Below are 16,989 nucleotides of genomic sequence, written 5' to 3' on the forward strand. Positions count from 1 at the left end.
TGGGGTTTGCCTTTCCAACTTCCTCCCTTACTGTATCTGTTGCCAAAAGTAACTGCTGTTACTGAAGCTCAAGTCCTATGTACAGCCTCCTCCCCCTTGCTGTCCCCAGGAGGTCCTCAGACAAACGTCACATGGCCCCAGGGGAGCAGCGCATCCTCCGGGAGACCTGCTCTCCAGCCTGTGCTCCTCTGAGCACCACACAGGGTCCCTCCAGGGGCTCACCCACAGGTCCCAACCCTCCAGGCAGCTCCCAGGGGCCTGGCTTGGCTTCTGTCCCCACCCACCCCACCCTCCAGCCATGCGACCACAACCAGTCTTCGTGTAGGAGGGTGTGTGATTCAACTCTTCTGACTGCACGAACTGTCGTACTCTGAGCCTCAGTTTCCCCACTTCACACGTGGGGCCACACCACCCCCAGCCAATACTTCCATGAGAGTCCCTGAGCTCAGACAGCAGGTGCAGCCACTGCAGCGCCTGCCACCCGCGGGGCTCTGAGCACCCCTCCCAGGCCCTCTGCCCTCCCGCCTCCACGATACAGCCTCAGAGGCTAGAGACATGCTGGCATGTCTAGGGTCCTCATTTTCCTGACTGGCAAAGGCCAACCACTTGACTACCGCCTGGTTAAGAATAAGAGGGGCCAGCCCCAGCTGTGTGCACTGTCCAGTGAGAGCCTTCACCCCTGAGAATATGGACGTGGGCCCGTACCGCTCCATGGAGAGAGTTACTCCAGGCAGGGGCAGCAGCCCCACAGAAGAGCAGCCCCTCCTTCAGTGTCTAGAAAGCTCTGTCTATCTCCAGCCACCAGTCTGGAAGCCCACAGACCTGCCTTCAGGGTGTGGGTGTCACGCCTGACCCCACCGCACGGGCAGAGCAGCCCCAGGGGCAGGAGGGAGCACTCGGAGGCCCTCCATCCCTCCAAGTGGCCTTGGGCAGATTACCTCAGTCACAAGTTGAAGTCTGGCCCCAGCTCCGGGGATATTTATAAAATTGGACCAGGTACACTGGGGCCCTGCCTTCTTTCTCTAGTGCTCTGACCCAGATGTGTCGGCATGACCTCTCTTCAGAAAAGGGAGGGGATGTGGGAGGCTGGTATTATTGGTCACTTACTGGACACTGTTTGCTGGAGCTCTGTTTGGGCGAAACAGCCCAGGGCTGGCGGGGAGACCCAAGGAAGAGCCTAGATCCACAGAACCTCTGGTCCAAAGGTCAAGTGGGTAGTGCTGGGTGGCAGATACTGCAGGGGGCGGGGCAGGGGGTGGTCTCTCTGGCCTCCCCAAGCCCCTCCCCACGCCTCACACACAAAGCCTTTGGCCAAGCCCAGGACAGATGACAGCAAGACAGGGAAGTCTGCCTCCAGCGAAGAGGGCCGGCCCCTCCTGCTTCAACCAGCAAAGCCCTGAGCGTCTGTCCTCCCTCCTGCTCAGGATGTGCCCCGTGAGACCGGCCTGGGATCTGGAAAGTCACAGGGCTCGGCCGACACACAGGCCACTGCTGCTCTTGGTCCAGTGGAAGCCTCGGGCGTGGGACAGCTGGACCCCGTCTCTGGTCAAGGAGCCACTAAGACAGCACCTTGTTGCTGGCTGAGGACCACGGGGACAGGAGGTCCCGGGACCAGCTGTGAGCACCGCTATATGCCTGCGCAAGGCTGGCTGCATGGTGGCACCAGCACGCAGGGCAAGAGGACGGGGCAGAGTGAGGACACTGGACACAGGCCAGGAGGGAAGAAAGCAGGGGGCTGAGGGGCAGCTGGTCAATTCCAAGTGCCCCGCAGGCCATTCAGGACAAAGAGGGTCACTGGTGAGCACCACATCTTACCTGAGGTCGGCTCCTGTGGGCTCCAGGGGAGCTACGTGAGAGAAAGAGAAACAGGGAACTTGTGTGCAGGTAGAATGGAAAAGGCACATTGTCCTACAGCACAAGTGGGGTGAAGCATGGAGGCAATTCCCCTGAAACCGAAACCGCACGTTCCCTGGCCTCCTGGAATGTCCCCTGGGGTCTAGTGAATCCACGGTCCCCCAAGCCGGTGCTCCTGCCAGACCCTCCCTGGGATCTCCTGGATTTACAGACTCAGACAGAGGCCCCACACAAGACAGACTCTGTGGGCCGTCCGGGCAGGACAGGATCTCTTTCTCTAATTGCATGAAGAAGTCAGTTTCTGGTCAGAAACGCCACAGCAGATAAAGCAGGACAAAGAAGAGAAGGTGGCCCAAGCAACTGGTCCCTCAGGGATGGGCCACTGGGGCAAAAACTTCAAGAGTCTGATCGGCAGACATAAGAAGCAGGCACAAGGGTGCCCGGCCCCTCCTTGAGAGCCACCCATACACAGGAGCAGCATGTACCCTGTGGTGTTGGGGAGGTGAGGCTGGCCAAGGGGTCAGGGCTCGATCCCTGCAGAGCAAGAAGGGCCTCTGCCCCTCTCCCCACCCCACTGCCAGTTCCACCAATGACATCCCCACCCGCTCCAGCACCAAGACTAATATCCCGGGAACAGAGAGACTGGTGATGCAAGGCTGGCGGCCTTTCCTTTCCAAACAGAGAAGGTCTAACACAGCTTTGCTTCCCCTCTGGAGAGCTGGGTCTGCTCCTCATTTCCACCCCAGCAGGTGCCTCTGGGCCAAAAGCCTCCCTGGTAACCCTCTCGGGCAGCCCAAGGCTGAGGAGGCCTGAAACCACCAGGTACCTGGAGCCCCAGGTGCCCAGAGCAGGGGAGGCCCATCCCAGAGCCGAGGCACTGCTCCAGGACTCTATTCTCCTGAGGACAGCTGCTGGGAGTGGCATTTATAACTTCAGGACCCGGGACTCTTGGCCAGAGTCAGCTGGGAGGGGAGGGCAGCACTCACCTCGGAGGGCCTTGGATCTTGTACGAGCTCTCTTTTCATCATTTTCTAAGCTCATCTGCAAGTAAAAACAACTGCGCTGTTAACAGGGCCCAGCAGAACCACCCCTGTGTCTGCAGTGTGGCCTATGCCATCTTCTGGCTCCAGCGTCACTGGTGCCTGTGAATCTGACCCAGGAGACAAGGAACGGCTCACAGGGCAGGAACGACCTGAGAACCAGGAGCAGCAGGTGAGGCATGGTGCTTCTGGGAGGAGACCGCGGGCCCGAGCATGTCCCCCATCTCCTGCCCCCAGGCTCACATCCGAGGAGGAAGCCTCACCCACTAAACCTTTGTTACTTTCACGACGTCATAACTCACGGTCTCCTGGTGACAGTGCCCGCCACAGACTCTGATCCCACCGTGCTGAGAGCCCGGCTTTCACCCACAGTTGTTGATCCTGGCACACAAGGGCTGTCTTGTTAGAAACGGGCGCCTGGGACCTGAGCGGAACTCCACGAAGCTTCGAGTGGACGGCTCCACTCTCTACTGGGTACCATCCAGGGAGATCCCGGGGACACAGTCTGAGTTTGGGGACCTGGCCACTCATACATGAGATGGGGTGCTCCCCACAGCCAGGGGTTTTCAGGCAACACTGCCCAGTGGAATAGAGTGTCAGTCACCCACATCATTTAAACTTTCCTAAAAGCCACCTTAAAAGCATAAAAAGAAATGGGTGGAATTGATTTTAAATCTTACTTAGACCAATCTATCCAAAACATTATCATTTCAACAGTATCAATAGAAAAAATTATGACTGGGATTTTTGTTTAATGCTGACTCTTAGAGACCCTGCACATCTCCTGGACTCACAGCTCATCTGAGTTTGATCAGCCACGTGCCACGGTGCAGGCTCTGGGGGTGGGAAGGAGTCAGGGGTGAGAGCCAGGCTGGGGTAGGAGTTCAGGCTGAGGGGTCATCTGGACCTGACCTGCAGGTCACCCTCCCAGAGAAGCCAATTCCCCCAGGAAAGAGTGAGTGGAGCCACAGAGGGGGGTGGGTGCCCCACACAATCCAGACCCTCATGTCACCCAACCATCTGCCCAAGCCCATCAGAGCTCCCACCCCCCATTCTCTGCCCAAGACCCACTTCCATGGGAATGCTGCCCACACTGTCCTTCAGGCAGTGGAGGCAGAACCCTGGAAGGGGAGGGATGCCCCCAGGGGCACAGGTCATCACAGAGAATCCTCAGCCTGGGTCTGGGCAGGAGGTAGGAGGGGCCTTTACCCAGCAGGTGTGCCCTGTGGCCAGGAAGGGGAGGAAGCCGCCCCCACCCTCCTGCCACTGCATGACCATCAGAGCAAAGCCAGATGCCCAGAAAGGAGCAGCAGAGAGGGGCTTTGTCCCCCAGAAACAAGCATAGGTCCAGCATCTACGGTCCCACCCTTCCCATGGACCCCCCAGTTCATAAGTTGGAACTTGCAAAGGGAGCCCCCCTGCCCCTGAGCAGCATGAGCATACACGAGATTTGTTAAGGACGAAAAATCACAACCTGGGGTAATCCTTGCAGCCGTCGACTGCAAGCAGTAGAGCTAAGAGCCATGCATTTACAGCCTCCCGACAGCACGGAAGACAATTACTATAATTTCTATTTTTAAAGCAGAGGTTCCCCATGGACCAATGGCTCACATTTAAAGTGAAGAGAGGAGCAGGTGTCAAAGGGACTTCATTACATTTATGAGCCTTCAAATGTCATCTGCGCGAGCCCGGCGCAGTGGCTTCCGATGCAGCGGCACAAAGGGGCCGAGCTCTGATTGCCCAGCCACTCTCAGCCGAAATGCAATCTACACCTCTTTTTTTGTCAGTTTTCCCAAGGAAATTGGCAAGCATTCTGCTGGGCTAAAGCGGGCCTTGGCAATTTGGATTTCCTGCAGATAAATTATTCAAAGAGCGCAGAATGGAGAGAGCTGCAGGATGCGTGCGGGCTGCTCTCACACTGGGAGCTCACGTCGACGAGCTGACAGCTGTACCATTCATTCTGCCGAGCACCTTTCCATTTGCAATTTATCTGCATCAAATGGTCAATAAGTGAGAAGTTCTCCTCAGTGCACGGAGTTTTGATGTAAAAAGGAGAAAAAAAACTGAACTAAGGGAGGAAGAACTAGGGTTAGCCTTTCAACATGAGCATCAGCTGTAAGAACCGGAAGCCACATCGACGCGCCTCGATTTCTGAACTGTTTGACTGGCTCCACTGGACTTACCCAGCTTTCCTCCTCCAAGGGCGGCTCTCCATGTCCTCTGGCCCGCAGCACCCGTGCACCCACGTGTCGGTGGGCAGCACTGCTCGGCCTGCTGGCTGCACCACCTCTGCCACCGTGGGAAGACAGGCTAAGACAATGAAACACTTCCTAATTTTTCACTGATTTATTTTTGAAAATTCTTCCCTTGTTCCAAGCACAAACCAACCATGCCTGTTTCTGAAAAGCCCTTACGTAGCTGAGTGGCCTCCTGCCTGGAGGGTGAAAGGCCCCTGTCCCGGCCAAGCAGCCTCGACGACCCCCACAAGGGGCCAGAGGCCTCTCAAGGACAGGTCTGCGCTGTGTGCCACCAGCTGCCTGTCCACAGCTGCCCTGCACTCCCCAAACTCTTTGCTCTGGTTAATATTTCAGTCATGCTGGCTTCAGTAGGAAAACTACAGAAGAACAACCTACAAACACTAGCACTCCCTGGCCACATCTCTTGACCAGCAAAAACAGTTTCTTTGTCCTTCCTCTGAACCTGCCTTATTGTGTCCCGAGATGGTCTCACTCAAGAGAGTGGCGATGCTTTGTTCGGTTTGTTTGTTTTCCTGTTTTTATTTTTTTTGGCTGTGCCACATGACACCTGGGATCTTAGTTCCCCAAGTGGGGATCAAACCTGCACCCTCTGCAGCAGAAGCCTGAAGTCTTAACCACTGGACCACCAGGGAAGTCCCTTGCTTTGTATTTTTTAGTAAAGCATGTAAGCTCTTCTTAAATGTAAATAGCTCTCACATGACCAGCCCCTTTCAGACCTGTCTCACGGCACCCTTGCCAAACCTGAGTTCCCCGAGCTGGACGTTTACACACTCTGGGTCCAAGGTCATGCTGAGTGACCTTAAACCAGCCGCTTCTTGGGCTGTGATTGTGAGGACTCCAGGAATACACAGGACAGCGTGGGCTCTCCCCCAGGAACATCCAGTCAGGCCCAGCGGGCTTTGTACTGAACTTCACCTTTTCTGCCCACAGCCTGCCTAGTTCAGGGACCTGGCGATGGTTTCTAGAGGGGTGCCTCCCCCATCCCACAGTCTGTCTCTCTGTCTCTCTTTGACTGTCTACCTATCTTTCACTTTCTTTTCTTCCTGGTTCTTCCCAGGCCTTGACAACTGAAGAGCTTCCCATCTTTCCACCCTGAACCATGTCCCTGCCCGTCTGCACACAGCTAAGGGCTGAACAACAGACTCCATGCTGGAGCCTGGCCCTGTGTGGCCCTGGACATCACCTGCCTCTCCCGTCCCTGCAGGGGCTCCTGGCCTGAACAGCACCAGCTATGGGGCCTGAGGCAGCAGGTGTCTCACTCCAGGGAAGGGGGGATGTCAAGAGGAAGGAGCTGCTTAGCCATGAGCCCGGGCAGGGGTGGGGAGGCCCCATGGATCAGCGAAGACCTGAGGACATTTCAGGGAGGGAGGCCTCAGGAAGCGAGTACTTCTGACCCACAGAGAAGGTGCACCCCTGTGTGGCCAGCACCTCTTGGGGGTCAGGCCTGCATCCTCCCTCTTCACACCCCCTCTCTCACTCCCCCTCTGTGCCTGCTCATCTCCATCTGAAATAAGTTCACTGGTTCATGTTTTTGAGGTCAGTATCTCCCTATAGAGACCTCATTCACCGCTCAGGGTGTATTATGTAAGGTCAGACTAACAGGTAGACAGACAGACAAATGGGGACAATCGGAAACATCTACTGAGATCCTGGAGCTGGGGAAGGTGGCCAAGACCATCAGAGCAGAAACCAGAGCCCTGAGTCACAGGAGAGACCAGGCCCCTGAGACCACAGAGGACCCACGCTGGCCCTGGGCTGGAAGAAATAGGCCACGTTCCATTTTACTTAGAACACATCCAAAAGCCTGCAAAGCTGGGGACTTAGAATGAACTTGGGACAACTTTTTAAACATACAAGATTATTTGAGTGACAGAGTCGTTTTTCCTCTGGGAAGATCCAAACAAGGAAGTCTGCTGACTCCCGAGACCAAGCAACATGCCTAGAAGGAAGGGATGACATACAAGAAGGAGGGTAGAGATACCTAACCGAAGGAAACCAAGGGGCGTGGGGGAATGAGGGGGCAGAGGAGGACCCGATCTGGTCCTGTGTGCACAGCCAAGAGCGCCTCCAGCAGGCACATCACCGTTGCATAGCCTGGGGGCAGAATACTGGGCATATCCACATTCCCACATCTGGGGAGACGCTCCCCTAAGGACTTAAGAGCAGCTGTCAAGTATGTCCCTTGCTCCCTCTCCCCACCAAGCCTTCTAGCAGGATCCTTCCCCAGCCCCCAGCCCAGGCAGCCCCAAGAGCTGCATTCTGCTTCAAGAAGTCCCACTATCTCAGGGACCTAGCCTTCAGTACACATCCTGCTCTCCATTCTCTGTCAGCTGAGGCTAAACCACACAGGCACACCTCTGTACCTCCTGACAACCGCCACAGCACCTCTGGTTCCTAACGGTGTCCCTCCCTTGGGAACATCCCAGTGTGTGTCTGAAATTCTCTGACACTCCACCCATTGTTCAATCCATAAGCAGCTGCATAGACCAGCCCTCTCCTTGGGTTGTAGAAAGGATACCCCAAGGAGAATTATTTAATACCCATCTTGGGAGGGACTCTCCTGACATCTCTAAGCATGAGCTCATGGCTCACTGTAACCCCTACATTAAAATTATAGCTATGTTATAGACATCCTGATAAAGCAGCCTTGTCTGGACCCATCTGTTTAAAACTTCAGCATAAATGGAATTGCCAACTTCTGAGGGGTAGCAATCTAGCCACATCCAACGAGGCGGGTCAGAGGGCACACCCAGTGCTACCCCTTCCCCTGTCAGGAGTGTCTACTAGGGGAGACAGTAAGGAGGCTCTGCTGAGCACCCATACATTCACTATGCTCCTGGGTTGCATATCTCTAGCCACCCACTGAACACCCATAATCTGGGGCCTAAATACTTCTTTCTTGAAGGTCAAGAGGAGGTTAACCAATACTTACCCTTTTCTCCTTAAATTAAAAAAAAAAAAAGCCCAATGCCCAGCACTTTCACAAGCACACAATATAATTCTATCAGCTGCTTCCACATCCACCTATGAGCTGTCCACATGCCTGGTGCTGAACTCAGAGTCCAGGCAGTTGGGACTGCCTCCCACACAGGACTTCTCCAGACACTAGCTCCCCAGCTCCCCACTTCCTTCTCAGGCCAGTCCTCTGTTGTGTGTGTTCTGACCTCTTGTGTTCCCACCCCTTCTCCACCTCCTCAGTCAGACAGTGCCCCTGGCGCCAGCCGCACAGTCCCTCCTTCTCTGGCCCACTCTTGGTCTTAGCTTCTCTGCTCAGAGCAGTAACTAGGGCCTTATCTGCCCAAACTAGAGGAAATGACCATAATGGAGCAGCTGTGAAATGCTGGCCCTGGGGAGAAGCTGAGCACGGCCATTGAGTTTTTTCCCAGCAGGTCCCACACCCTCCCAACTTGTCATGCCTGAGCCATAGGCAAGTGCAGCCTTCCTACCCATCACATCCACAGCACCAGCCACTGTGGAGACAAAGCACCCAGAGCCCCTGGTCTCAAATCAAGGGGCGTCGCGGCCACATGATCTCTGAATGCTTGGGGCTGGATGGGTGAGGCGAGTGCCGCATTCAGTCAGATGCAAACTTGAGGGGAAAGCAAAACTAAGTGATCAAGTTAGATAACAACTTAATGCAGCATTTTAGAACATTTAAATCAATGCAAATATTCCATGAGGAACAAAAGAACAAAGATTTAAATAAAGACTGGGCCGGCATTCCTGGCTTTTCCTTTTGCACCAGACTCAAACATGGCTCAGCAAAGCACTGATGGTCACACAGGGATAGAAGTGTGAGTGGAGGAGCCTGAGGCAATGCGAGGACAGACCCATCCCTGTAATTCCAGGCCCCAGATTCAGAAGGAAAGTGTTGGGCTTTAAGAGAAAAATACACGCACCCTCAAAAGAGGTTGCCACTTCAAACTTCACAGCCCTGCCTGTCTGTACTCTGGGCTGCCACTTCTTGGTGGCCATGCTCTGGGTCATGGCTTGGATCCTTGATAGAGAGCATGTTCATGTCAGAGTATACGAGAGGTCGGAATCTGAGATCTGGGAAGGGATGCCCACCAAGCCTGTTGTCACCCCACTTCCATCTCTGAGGGTCACATGAGCCTGGCCCTAGCTTTGCCAGAGCACATCATGGGGAGCAAGGACATCCAGAATTACAGGCTTGGTGCAGCTGTAAAAGTGTGTGATATTTGGGCTTGGAGCACCGCTGGGAGGTGGAGACTCCAGGCCACCTCCACCAGACAGATCCAGGCAGGTGTGAGCAGGGCACCACAGGCCCCACTTGGGAAGATGGCAGTAAACCAAGCCCACAGACCTCAGGAGTTCCTGCGGTGAAGGCTGCCCAGGGAGAACAGAGAGCAGGGACTAGTGTGCCTCAGGAGCCGCATGTGATGGGGCCTCAGGGCAGAGACTTGGCAGAGGGACCTGCCGTCACATTTTAGTTTTAGCCTACTCGGAGTCACTTTTCTTCCTTTATTGTCAAAGTGCCCAGATCATCGATGGTCGTAGCCCCCACTTATGCTTCACCTAAGCTGGACTGATAACAACTAGACCAAAAGTCGCCTCCACACTCCACGTCGAGGAGTTAGAAGGACTCTAGCCAAGACCCAGGGGCTGCCCTCCGAGTGCCTTACCTTGCCGCGTCCGCCCAGGAAGAGTTTTGGGGTCCTACAGTTGTCAGCCTTGTCTCCGTGTGTCCACCTCTGACTCAGAAGCTCACCCCGGAACTCATTTTCTGAGAGTCAGAAAAAGAAAACCTAATGAACACCAGCTCAAGGGAAGAAATAGAGAAACTTGGGCCACTCTTGTACACAGCACTTGTACCACAAAGACACCCAAGGTCAGGGCCCCTTGGCTGTTTCAGGGACAAAAGACAGGAGCTCTTTGGGGAAAATCACTCTCTGTTTGGGACACTCCTCAGAGGCTTCTAGTGCCCACACCCAGAACCATCACCCTGGCTGTGGCACTGTTTTATGGGACATGTCGGGGAGTGGGGGCAGATTTCCTCTAACACGGCCACTCCGAACAGGGGGCTAGTGCCAGTCAGGTGAGACCCAAAGCTTTGCCTCCACTTTGCCCAGGTGGCTGGCATCTTTCCTCTCCTTCTGTGTCTGCCTCTCTCCAGGGCAGTACCTCCAGTTAATATTTAATTCCTCACATAAATTCACACGTCAAAGCAGAGGCTAAAGGCATCATCTGGACCGGACAAAGAAATGCATTGTGTACCTATTCCCCGCACGGCACTCCCTGTTTCCATGACAACCAGCTTTCTACAACAGCAGCTTTCAAAGGAAGGTCACGAAGTAACCAACAATAAAAACAGGAAATGAATGTTCCTGCGTTTTTCCTCTCTTTGGAGGTGAGTTTGGTTCTGCTGAAGGCAGGTCAGGCATTGTGCTGTCACACCCCTCATCTTTCTTCTCCTCATGTTTTCGACGTGCATTCCCGAACACTATTTTCCTCTAACTTCACTGGTCCTGTCCCGGGCAGCCCTGTGGCTTCAGTCACAGTGTCCTCTTGTCTGGAAATGCCTCCATCTATTAAAGGGCCTTCTGTGACTCCAGTAGCACAAACAGAGGGAAGCAGATGGGTTGTCGAACAGTCTAATGCATCACCTTCAGAGGAATGGGCTAAACCACCTGCTGTGTGTGCCTACTGCGTGCCTCACCCTCACTGAGCTGTGGGTCACCTGCCGGCCCTGAACTCGCCCTGAACAGGCAAGCACTGAACTCGGCCTGAGAGCTGGGAACCAGACATCTTGGGCCAGGTACCTCAAGGTCATTAGCAGGCAGCGAGAAGAAACAGGCCCACCAACACCATGACAGGAGTTGCCTAGGGCCCTGGAGCCTCAAGGGGCGTGTGGCAAACAGCGAGGGTGGTGAGGAGGGAGCAGATAGTCCTCGTCAAAGGGGAGGGAAGGGAGGAATCTCAGGAGATGAGTCAACAAGGATGGTTCTGGTCACGGGGTATGTGCCGCACCCAAAGACAGGGACAATGACTGCCTCTCGTGACACAGTGAAAATGGAGGCCAGAATCCCCAGAACAAGTGGGCTTCCCTTTCCACATGTGCCTCCCATGAGAGACCCGCACCCTGGGCTGATCTGCGAGGCTCTAGTGAAATTCCTCATCATGGTGACATGTGTAAACAGTGGTTAACCCCAGCAGGCCTCCCTGGGAATTGGAGGGAAGGGGCATCCTGAGATCTTTGAAAGGGATGGTTCCCTCCTTATAGACCCCCAGCACGTATCCAAGAAGCGCTCCAACCCCAGAGAAGCCCAGCAGTGGAAGAGCCCCGTCTGTGCCAACGGCCCGCTGTGTTCTGCCAGGAGAGAGCCCGCTCACAGGGGCCTCTTTGCTCTCTCCCCAGGAGAAGCCCTATTGAGGGAATTCTCCCCCTTGCCCACATTCCCCGTGGTCTGTCACGTGTCCGCAGCCCCACACCCGCTCAGGCCTCACACAAGGGCCTTAAGGACACCTGCCCCGCATCACTCCCTCTCAACAGCACTGCCCCCAGGATGCAGAAGACATTTGCAGGAGACACATGACACCAGACCAGAACCATGTCACAAGGATCCATGATTGATGGATTCCTTCAATCAATCCTTCCTTTTCCTGGGAATCTTTTGATAGCAAACCACAGTCACTCCAGTAAAATGTGACAGTGCTTCTCCTTTGCTGGGAGAAACCAGGGGCCCTCTTGGTCTCCCACTGGGCCCACATAGGTCCCCACAGACCAGACCCCTCGTGTACAGACACGTAGAGTAGAACAAAGACGCAGTCCACCCTGGCTGCCACAGAGGAGGCACTTGATGCCCCCCGCCAACCAAACCCAAATCATGACGAAGTCCCCAGGCCAAAGGAAGGCCTGCACACAACAGGGGTTGCGACCCAGGTGCCCCGTCCAGCAGTCGTGCTGCTGGCGGACATTCAGCCCGTGGAGGCAGCCCTCACACCTGCACCTGCCCTGCCAACCACCGTCTCCATCACAGGGTGGGAGAGCCATCGGAGACTTAGAACGCCTGACACACAGGGACCGCGAGGAGGGCTGACTCTGTCCTCGTTATCAGGAATCGGCAGTGAGGAGGGTTTTCCTCAAGATCCCTTTCTTTAGGCTCAGAGGTCTCTAGTGAGTTCTGACCCCTGCTCCCAGATGCACAGAGCAAAGGGGCTGCGTGGGAGCGTGTGGCGAGGACAGTGGCCTTGGCCGTGATGTCCCTTCAGGACCACCTGCTCCATGTTGTCCCAGCATCTGACCCCACAGAGGCCCCACAGGACTCTGGCAGACAGACAAGCTCAGAAATGCCACCAGGGCCCGTGAGCCGCCTCATCAGAGCTGCAGGGCAGGACATCTCCCTCCTGAGGCCAGAGTCCTGGAGGATGCCCTTGCTCAGGGCCAATCAGGATAGGATCAGGCCTCCCCAACACGTGACGCTTTGGCATGTGGACTGTTTAGCTCTGGAAATAGAGACCCTGTGGGCTCATGAGAAACTCCTTTCAAGATGTCTTCAGGGTCTACACTAGATTCTGTGTCTCTGGTGACCTACCTCTCATCCAGCAAGCAAAGGGGGAGGGTCTTCACTTGGTGGGAGTCCACATCTTGGCTCTCCCATGCTCCCATGGGTGGAATCAGTCAGACCCTGAGCCCCTGCCTTCCTCTCTCCCCACTCTGTCCCATCCTGGCTGAGCCACATCTCCCCCCAAGCTTGACAGGTTCTTCTTCCCACTGCCAATTAAAGTGTCCTTAGGGACGTTCCTGGTGGTCCAGGGGTTAAGAATGGACCGTGCAGTGCAGGTCCACAGGTCAATCCCTGGTCAGGGAACTAAGATTGTACATGCCGCAGAGCAACTAAGCCGGCACACCACAACTAGAGTCCATGCACCAGAGCGATCCCTGTGACACAAGACCCTTCGTGCTGCGACTGAGACCTGAGCCAACCAACCAACCAGCCAACAAATAGTTAACAAAAAAATCTTTTTTTCATAAACAAGTGTCCTCGGAGTAGCAACCACAGCCCGTCTTCCTCTCAAATGTTTGCTCAACCCCTAATTGGCCCTTTCCTGGGGCTTCTCAACTCTTCAACAAGCTTGAGGTGTCCACATTCACAGAGCTCAATCTGTCTGGATTCCACACCCCAGACCCAGGGCTCCACGTCTCCACACCCTTCACAATCTGATTTCTTAAGTGACCCCCGGAGAGCTGACTCTGGCCCCACTCCCCACGCCAGCTCACAGCCCTCCACCAAAGCAGCACCCTTGAAAGGTCTCCGTAAAGTCCTGGTCACCTGCCCATCCTGCACCCACACTCAGTTCCTCCTTCCTCCCCGGGGTGCTCCAGCCCCATCCCCAGCCTCTCCTCCTTCTGCTTCACTGGCCATCCTATCACCTTCCCCTCTGACTCCTCCCCTCCCTTTTCTCAGTCTTTGGCTCCTAGTCCTGGCCCAGAATTCTACCTGTTATTTTCTGAATTTCACCAGTATCTGACCACTTTTGGCCTCTCAGGCTGTTTCATTTGTGTGCAAAAGTTGATAAGCTAATTCTAAAATTGATATGGCAGATGTAGGGACATAAAAAAGCCAAAATAATAAAGTTAGACCCAACTCATACCATACGTAGAAATTCGCATAATAGATCAGAGATCTAAACATCCCAGTTAATACTCTTAGAAAGCACAGGAGTAAATCTTCCTGACTTTGGGTTAGGAGTGGTTTCTTTAATACAACACAGAAATCACAAGCGAGAAAAGAAAAAAATGTATGAACTGGACATCATCAAAATTTAACACTTTTGGAAGTTAAATAATACCATCAATCAAGTGACGAGAGAACCCACAAATTGGTAGAAAACATTTGCAAATCACATACATGATAAGGGACTTTTATTGAGTAGGGAAAACCACCAGACCATTCAGGTATGACCTAAATCAAATCCTTTGTGATTATACAGTGGGGGTGACAAATAGATTCAAGGGATTAGACCTAGGAGACAGAGTGCCTGAAGAACTCTGGACAGAGCTGCATAACATTGTATAGGAGGTAGTAACCAAAACCGTCCCCCCAAAAAAGAAGTGCAAGAAGGCAAACCGGTTGTCTGGCGAGGCTTTATAAATAGCTCAGGAAAGAAGAAAAACAAAAGGCAAAGGAGAAACGGAAAGATATACCCAACTGAATGCAGAGTTCCAGAGGATGGCTAGGAGGGATAAGAAGGCCTTCTTAAATGAACAATGCAAAGAAATAGAGGGAAACAATAGAATGGAAAAGAATAAAGATCTCCTCAAGAAAACTGGAGATATCAAGGGAACATTTCATGCCAGCATGGGCACAATAAAAGACAGAAACTGCAAGGACCTAACAGAAATAGAAGAGATTAAGAAGAGGTGGTAAGAATACACAGAAGAACTATACAAGAAAGGTCTTTAATGGACCGAACACCCATGATGGTATGGTCACTCACCTAGAGCCACATATCCTGTAGTGTGAAGTCAAGTGGGCCTTAGGAAGCATTACTACAAACAAAGCCAGTGGAAGTGATGGAATTCCAACTGAGCTATTTCAAATCCTAGATGATGCTGTGAAAGTGCTGTACTCAATATGTCAGCAAATTTGAAAACTCAGCAGTGGTCACAGGACTGGAAAAGGTCAGTTCTCATTCTAATCCCAAAGAAGGGCAATGCCAAAGAATGTTCAAACTAGTGTATAATTGCACTCATTTCACACGCTAGCAAGGTAATGCTCAAAATACTTCAAGCTAGGTTTCAACAGTATGTGAACCAAGAACTTCCACATGTACACACTGGGTTTAGAAAAGGCAGAGAAGCCAGCAATCAAATTGCTAACATTCATTGGATCATAAAGAAAGCAAGGGGATTCCAGAAAAACATCTGCTTCATTGACTGTGCTAACTGTGGAAAATTCTTAAAGAGATGGGAATATCAGACCACCTTACTTGTCTCCTGAGAAACCTATATGTGGGTCAAGAAGCAACAGAGTTGGGCGTGGAACAACTGACTGGTTCAAAATTGAGAAAGGAGTACCACAAGGCTGCATATTGTCACCCTGTTTATTTAACTTCTATGCAGAGTACATCATGCGAAATGCTGGGCTGGATGAATCACAAACTAGAATCAAGATCACCGGGAGAAATATCAACAATCTCAGATATGCAGATGATATCATTTTAAAGGCAGAAAGTGAAGAGGAAATATAGAGCCTCTTGATAAGGATGAAAGAGGAGAGTGGAAAAGCTGGCTTAAAATTTAACATTCAAAAAACTAAGATCATTGGAGAAGGAAATGGCAGCCCACTCCAGTACTCTTGCCTGGAAAATCCCATGGACAGAGGAACCTGGTAGGCTACATACAGTCTGTGGGGTCGCAAAGAGTTGGACATGACTGAGTGACTTTACTTTACTTAGCATAATTAAAAATTTTCCCTTAACAGAGTAAAAATTGTCGCATTATCACTTCATGTGAACCAGTGGAAATATGCTTTCCTTCTGAAAGTTTATAAGAACCCAATCTCCAACCAAAATACAAAAGAGCAAAGCAAATTCACTTGCAACTTCAACTTTCATCATTATAAAGAAGAATTGTAATAACCTAGAAGGGTGGGATGGGGTGGAGAAGTGGGAAGGAGGTTCAAGAGGGAGGGAACATATGTATGCTTATGGCTGATTCATGTTGATGTATGGCAGAAACCAATACAGCATTGTAAAGCAACTGTCCTCCAATTAAAAATAAATAAATTTTTCAAAAGTGAACAACAACAAAAAAAACTAAGATCATGACATCCAGTCCCATCCACTTCATGGATAATAGAAGGGGAAAAAAGTGGAAGCAGTGACAGATTTTATTTTCTTGGGCTCCAAAATCACTGTGGATGGTGACTGCAGCCACAAAATTAAAAGACATTTGTTCCTTGGACAGAAAGCTGTGACAAACTTAGCGTATTAAAAAGCAGAGACATCGCCTTGCCAACAAAGCTCCACATAGTCAAAGCTATGGTTTTTCCAGTAGTCATGTACAAATGTGAGAGTTGGACCATAAAGAAGGCTAGGCGCCAAAGAATTTATACTTTTAAATTGTGGTGCTGGAGAAGACTCTTTGAGAGTCCCTTGGACTGCAAGGAGACCACACCAGTCAATCTTAAAGGAAATCAGACCTGAATATTCATTGGAAGGATTGATGCTGAAGCTGAAGTTCCAATACTTTGGCCACCTGATGGGGAGAGCCGATTCATTGGAAAAGACCCTGATGCTGGGAAAGATTGAGGGCAGGAGGAGAAGGGGACGACAGAGGATTAGATGGTTAGATAGCATCACCAACTCAATGGACATGAATTTGAGAAAACTCTGGGAGATAGTGGAGGACAGAGGAGACTGGTGTGCTACAGTCTATGGGGTCACAAAGAGTCAGACATGACTTGGCGACTGAATAACAATAACAAATTCAGAGTACAGAAAGAACTCATACTACTCCAGAATAAGACAAACTAACTCAATTTTAAAGTGGGCAAAGGGGAATTCCCTGGCAGGCCAATGGTTAGGACTTGGCACTTTCTGGGGAACTAAGATCCCTCAAGCCTTTGGGTGTGGCCAAAAAACAAAGCGAACAAAGGATTTGAACAGTCATTCATCCAAAGACAACATATAGATGGTCAATAAAAGATGCTCGTCATCTAGTCATCAAGGAAACTCAAGTCAAAACCACAACATGATCATACTGCACACCCACTAAAATGGCTATAATTAAAAAGAAAAAAAAAAAACAGACAATAGTATTGGGCAGGATGTGGAGACACTGGAGCCTGTGTACCCTGCTGGCAGGAGGATAA

General features: G+C 52.1%; 1 protein-coding gene across 3 annotated transcripts in view; it reads right to left on the minus strand.

Annotated features, from left to right (window-relative positions):
* MYT1 (myelin transcription factor 1) overlaps positions 1–16,989 on the minus strand; it is a 62,807-nt gene that overhangs the window by 34,349 nt on the left and 11,469 nt on the right. For all 3 annotated transcript variants that reach the window (XM_043883686.1, XM_043883687.1, XM_043883685.1), the window contains exons 2-4: positions 9,796–9,896; positions 2,841–2,895; positions 1,816–1,846 (exon numbers count right to left, since the gene is read on the minus strand). In XM_043883686.1, the coding sequence (XP_043739621.1) occupies positions 1,816–1,846; positions 2,841–2,895 (86 nt within the window). In that variant the 5' untranslated portion in view covers positions 9,796–9,896. The remainder of the gene's footprint in view (positions 1–1,815; positions 1,847–2,840; positions 2,896–9,795; positions 9,897–16,989) is intronic.

The sequence above is a fragment of the Cervus elaphus genome, chromosome 23 (assembly GCF_910594005.1).
Source record: "Cervus elaphus chromosome 23, mCerEla1.1, whole genome shotgun sequence".
Lineage (NCBI taxonomy): Eukaryota > Metazoa > Chordata > Mammalia > Artiodactyla > Cervidae > Cervus > Cervus elaphus.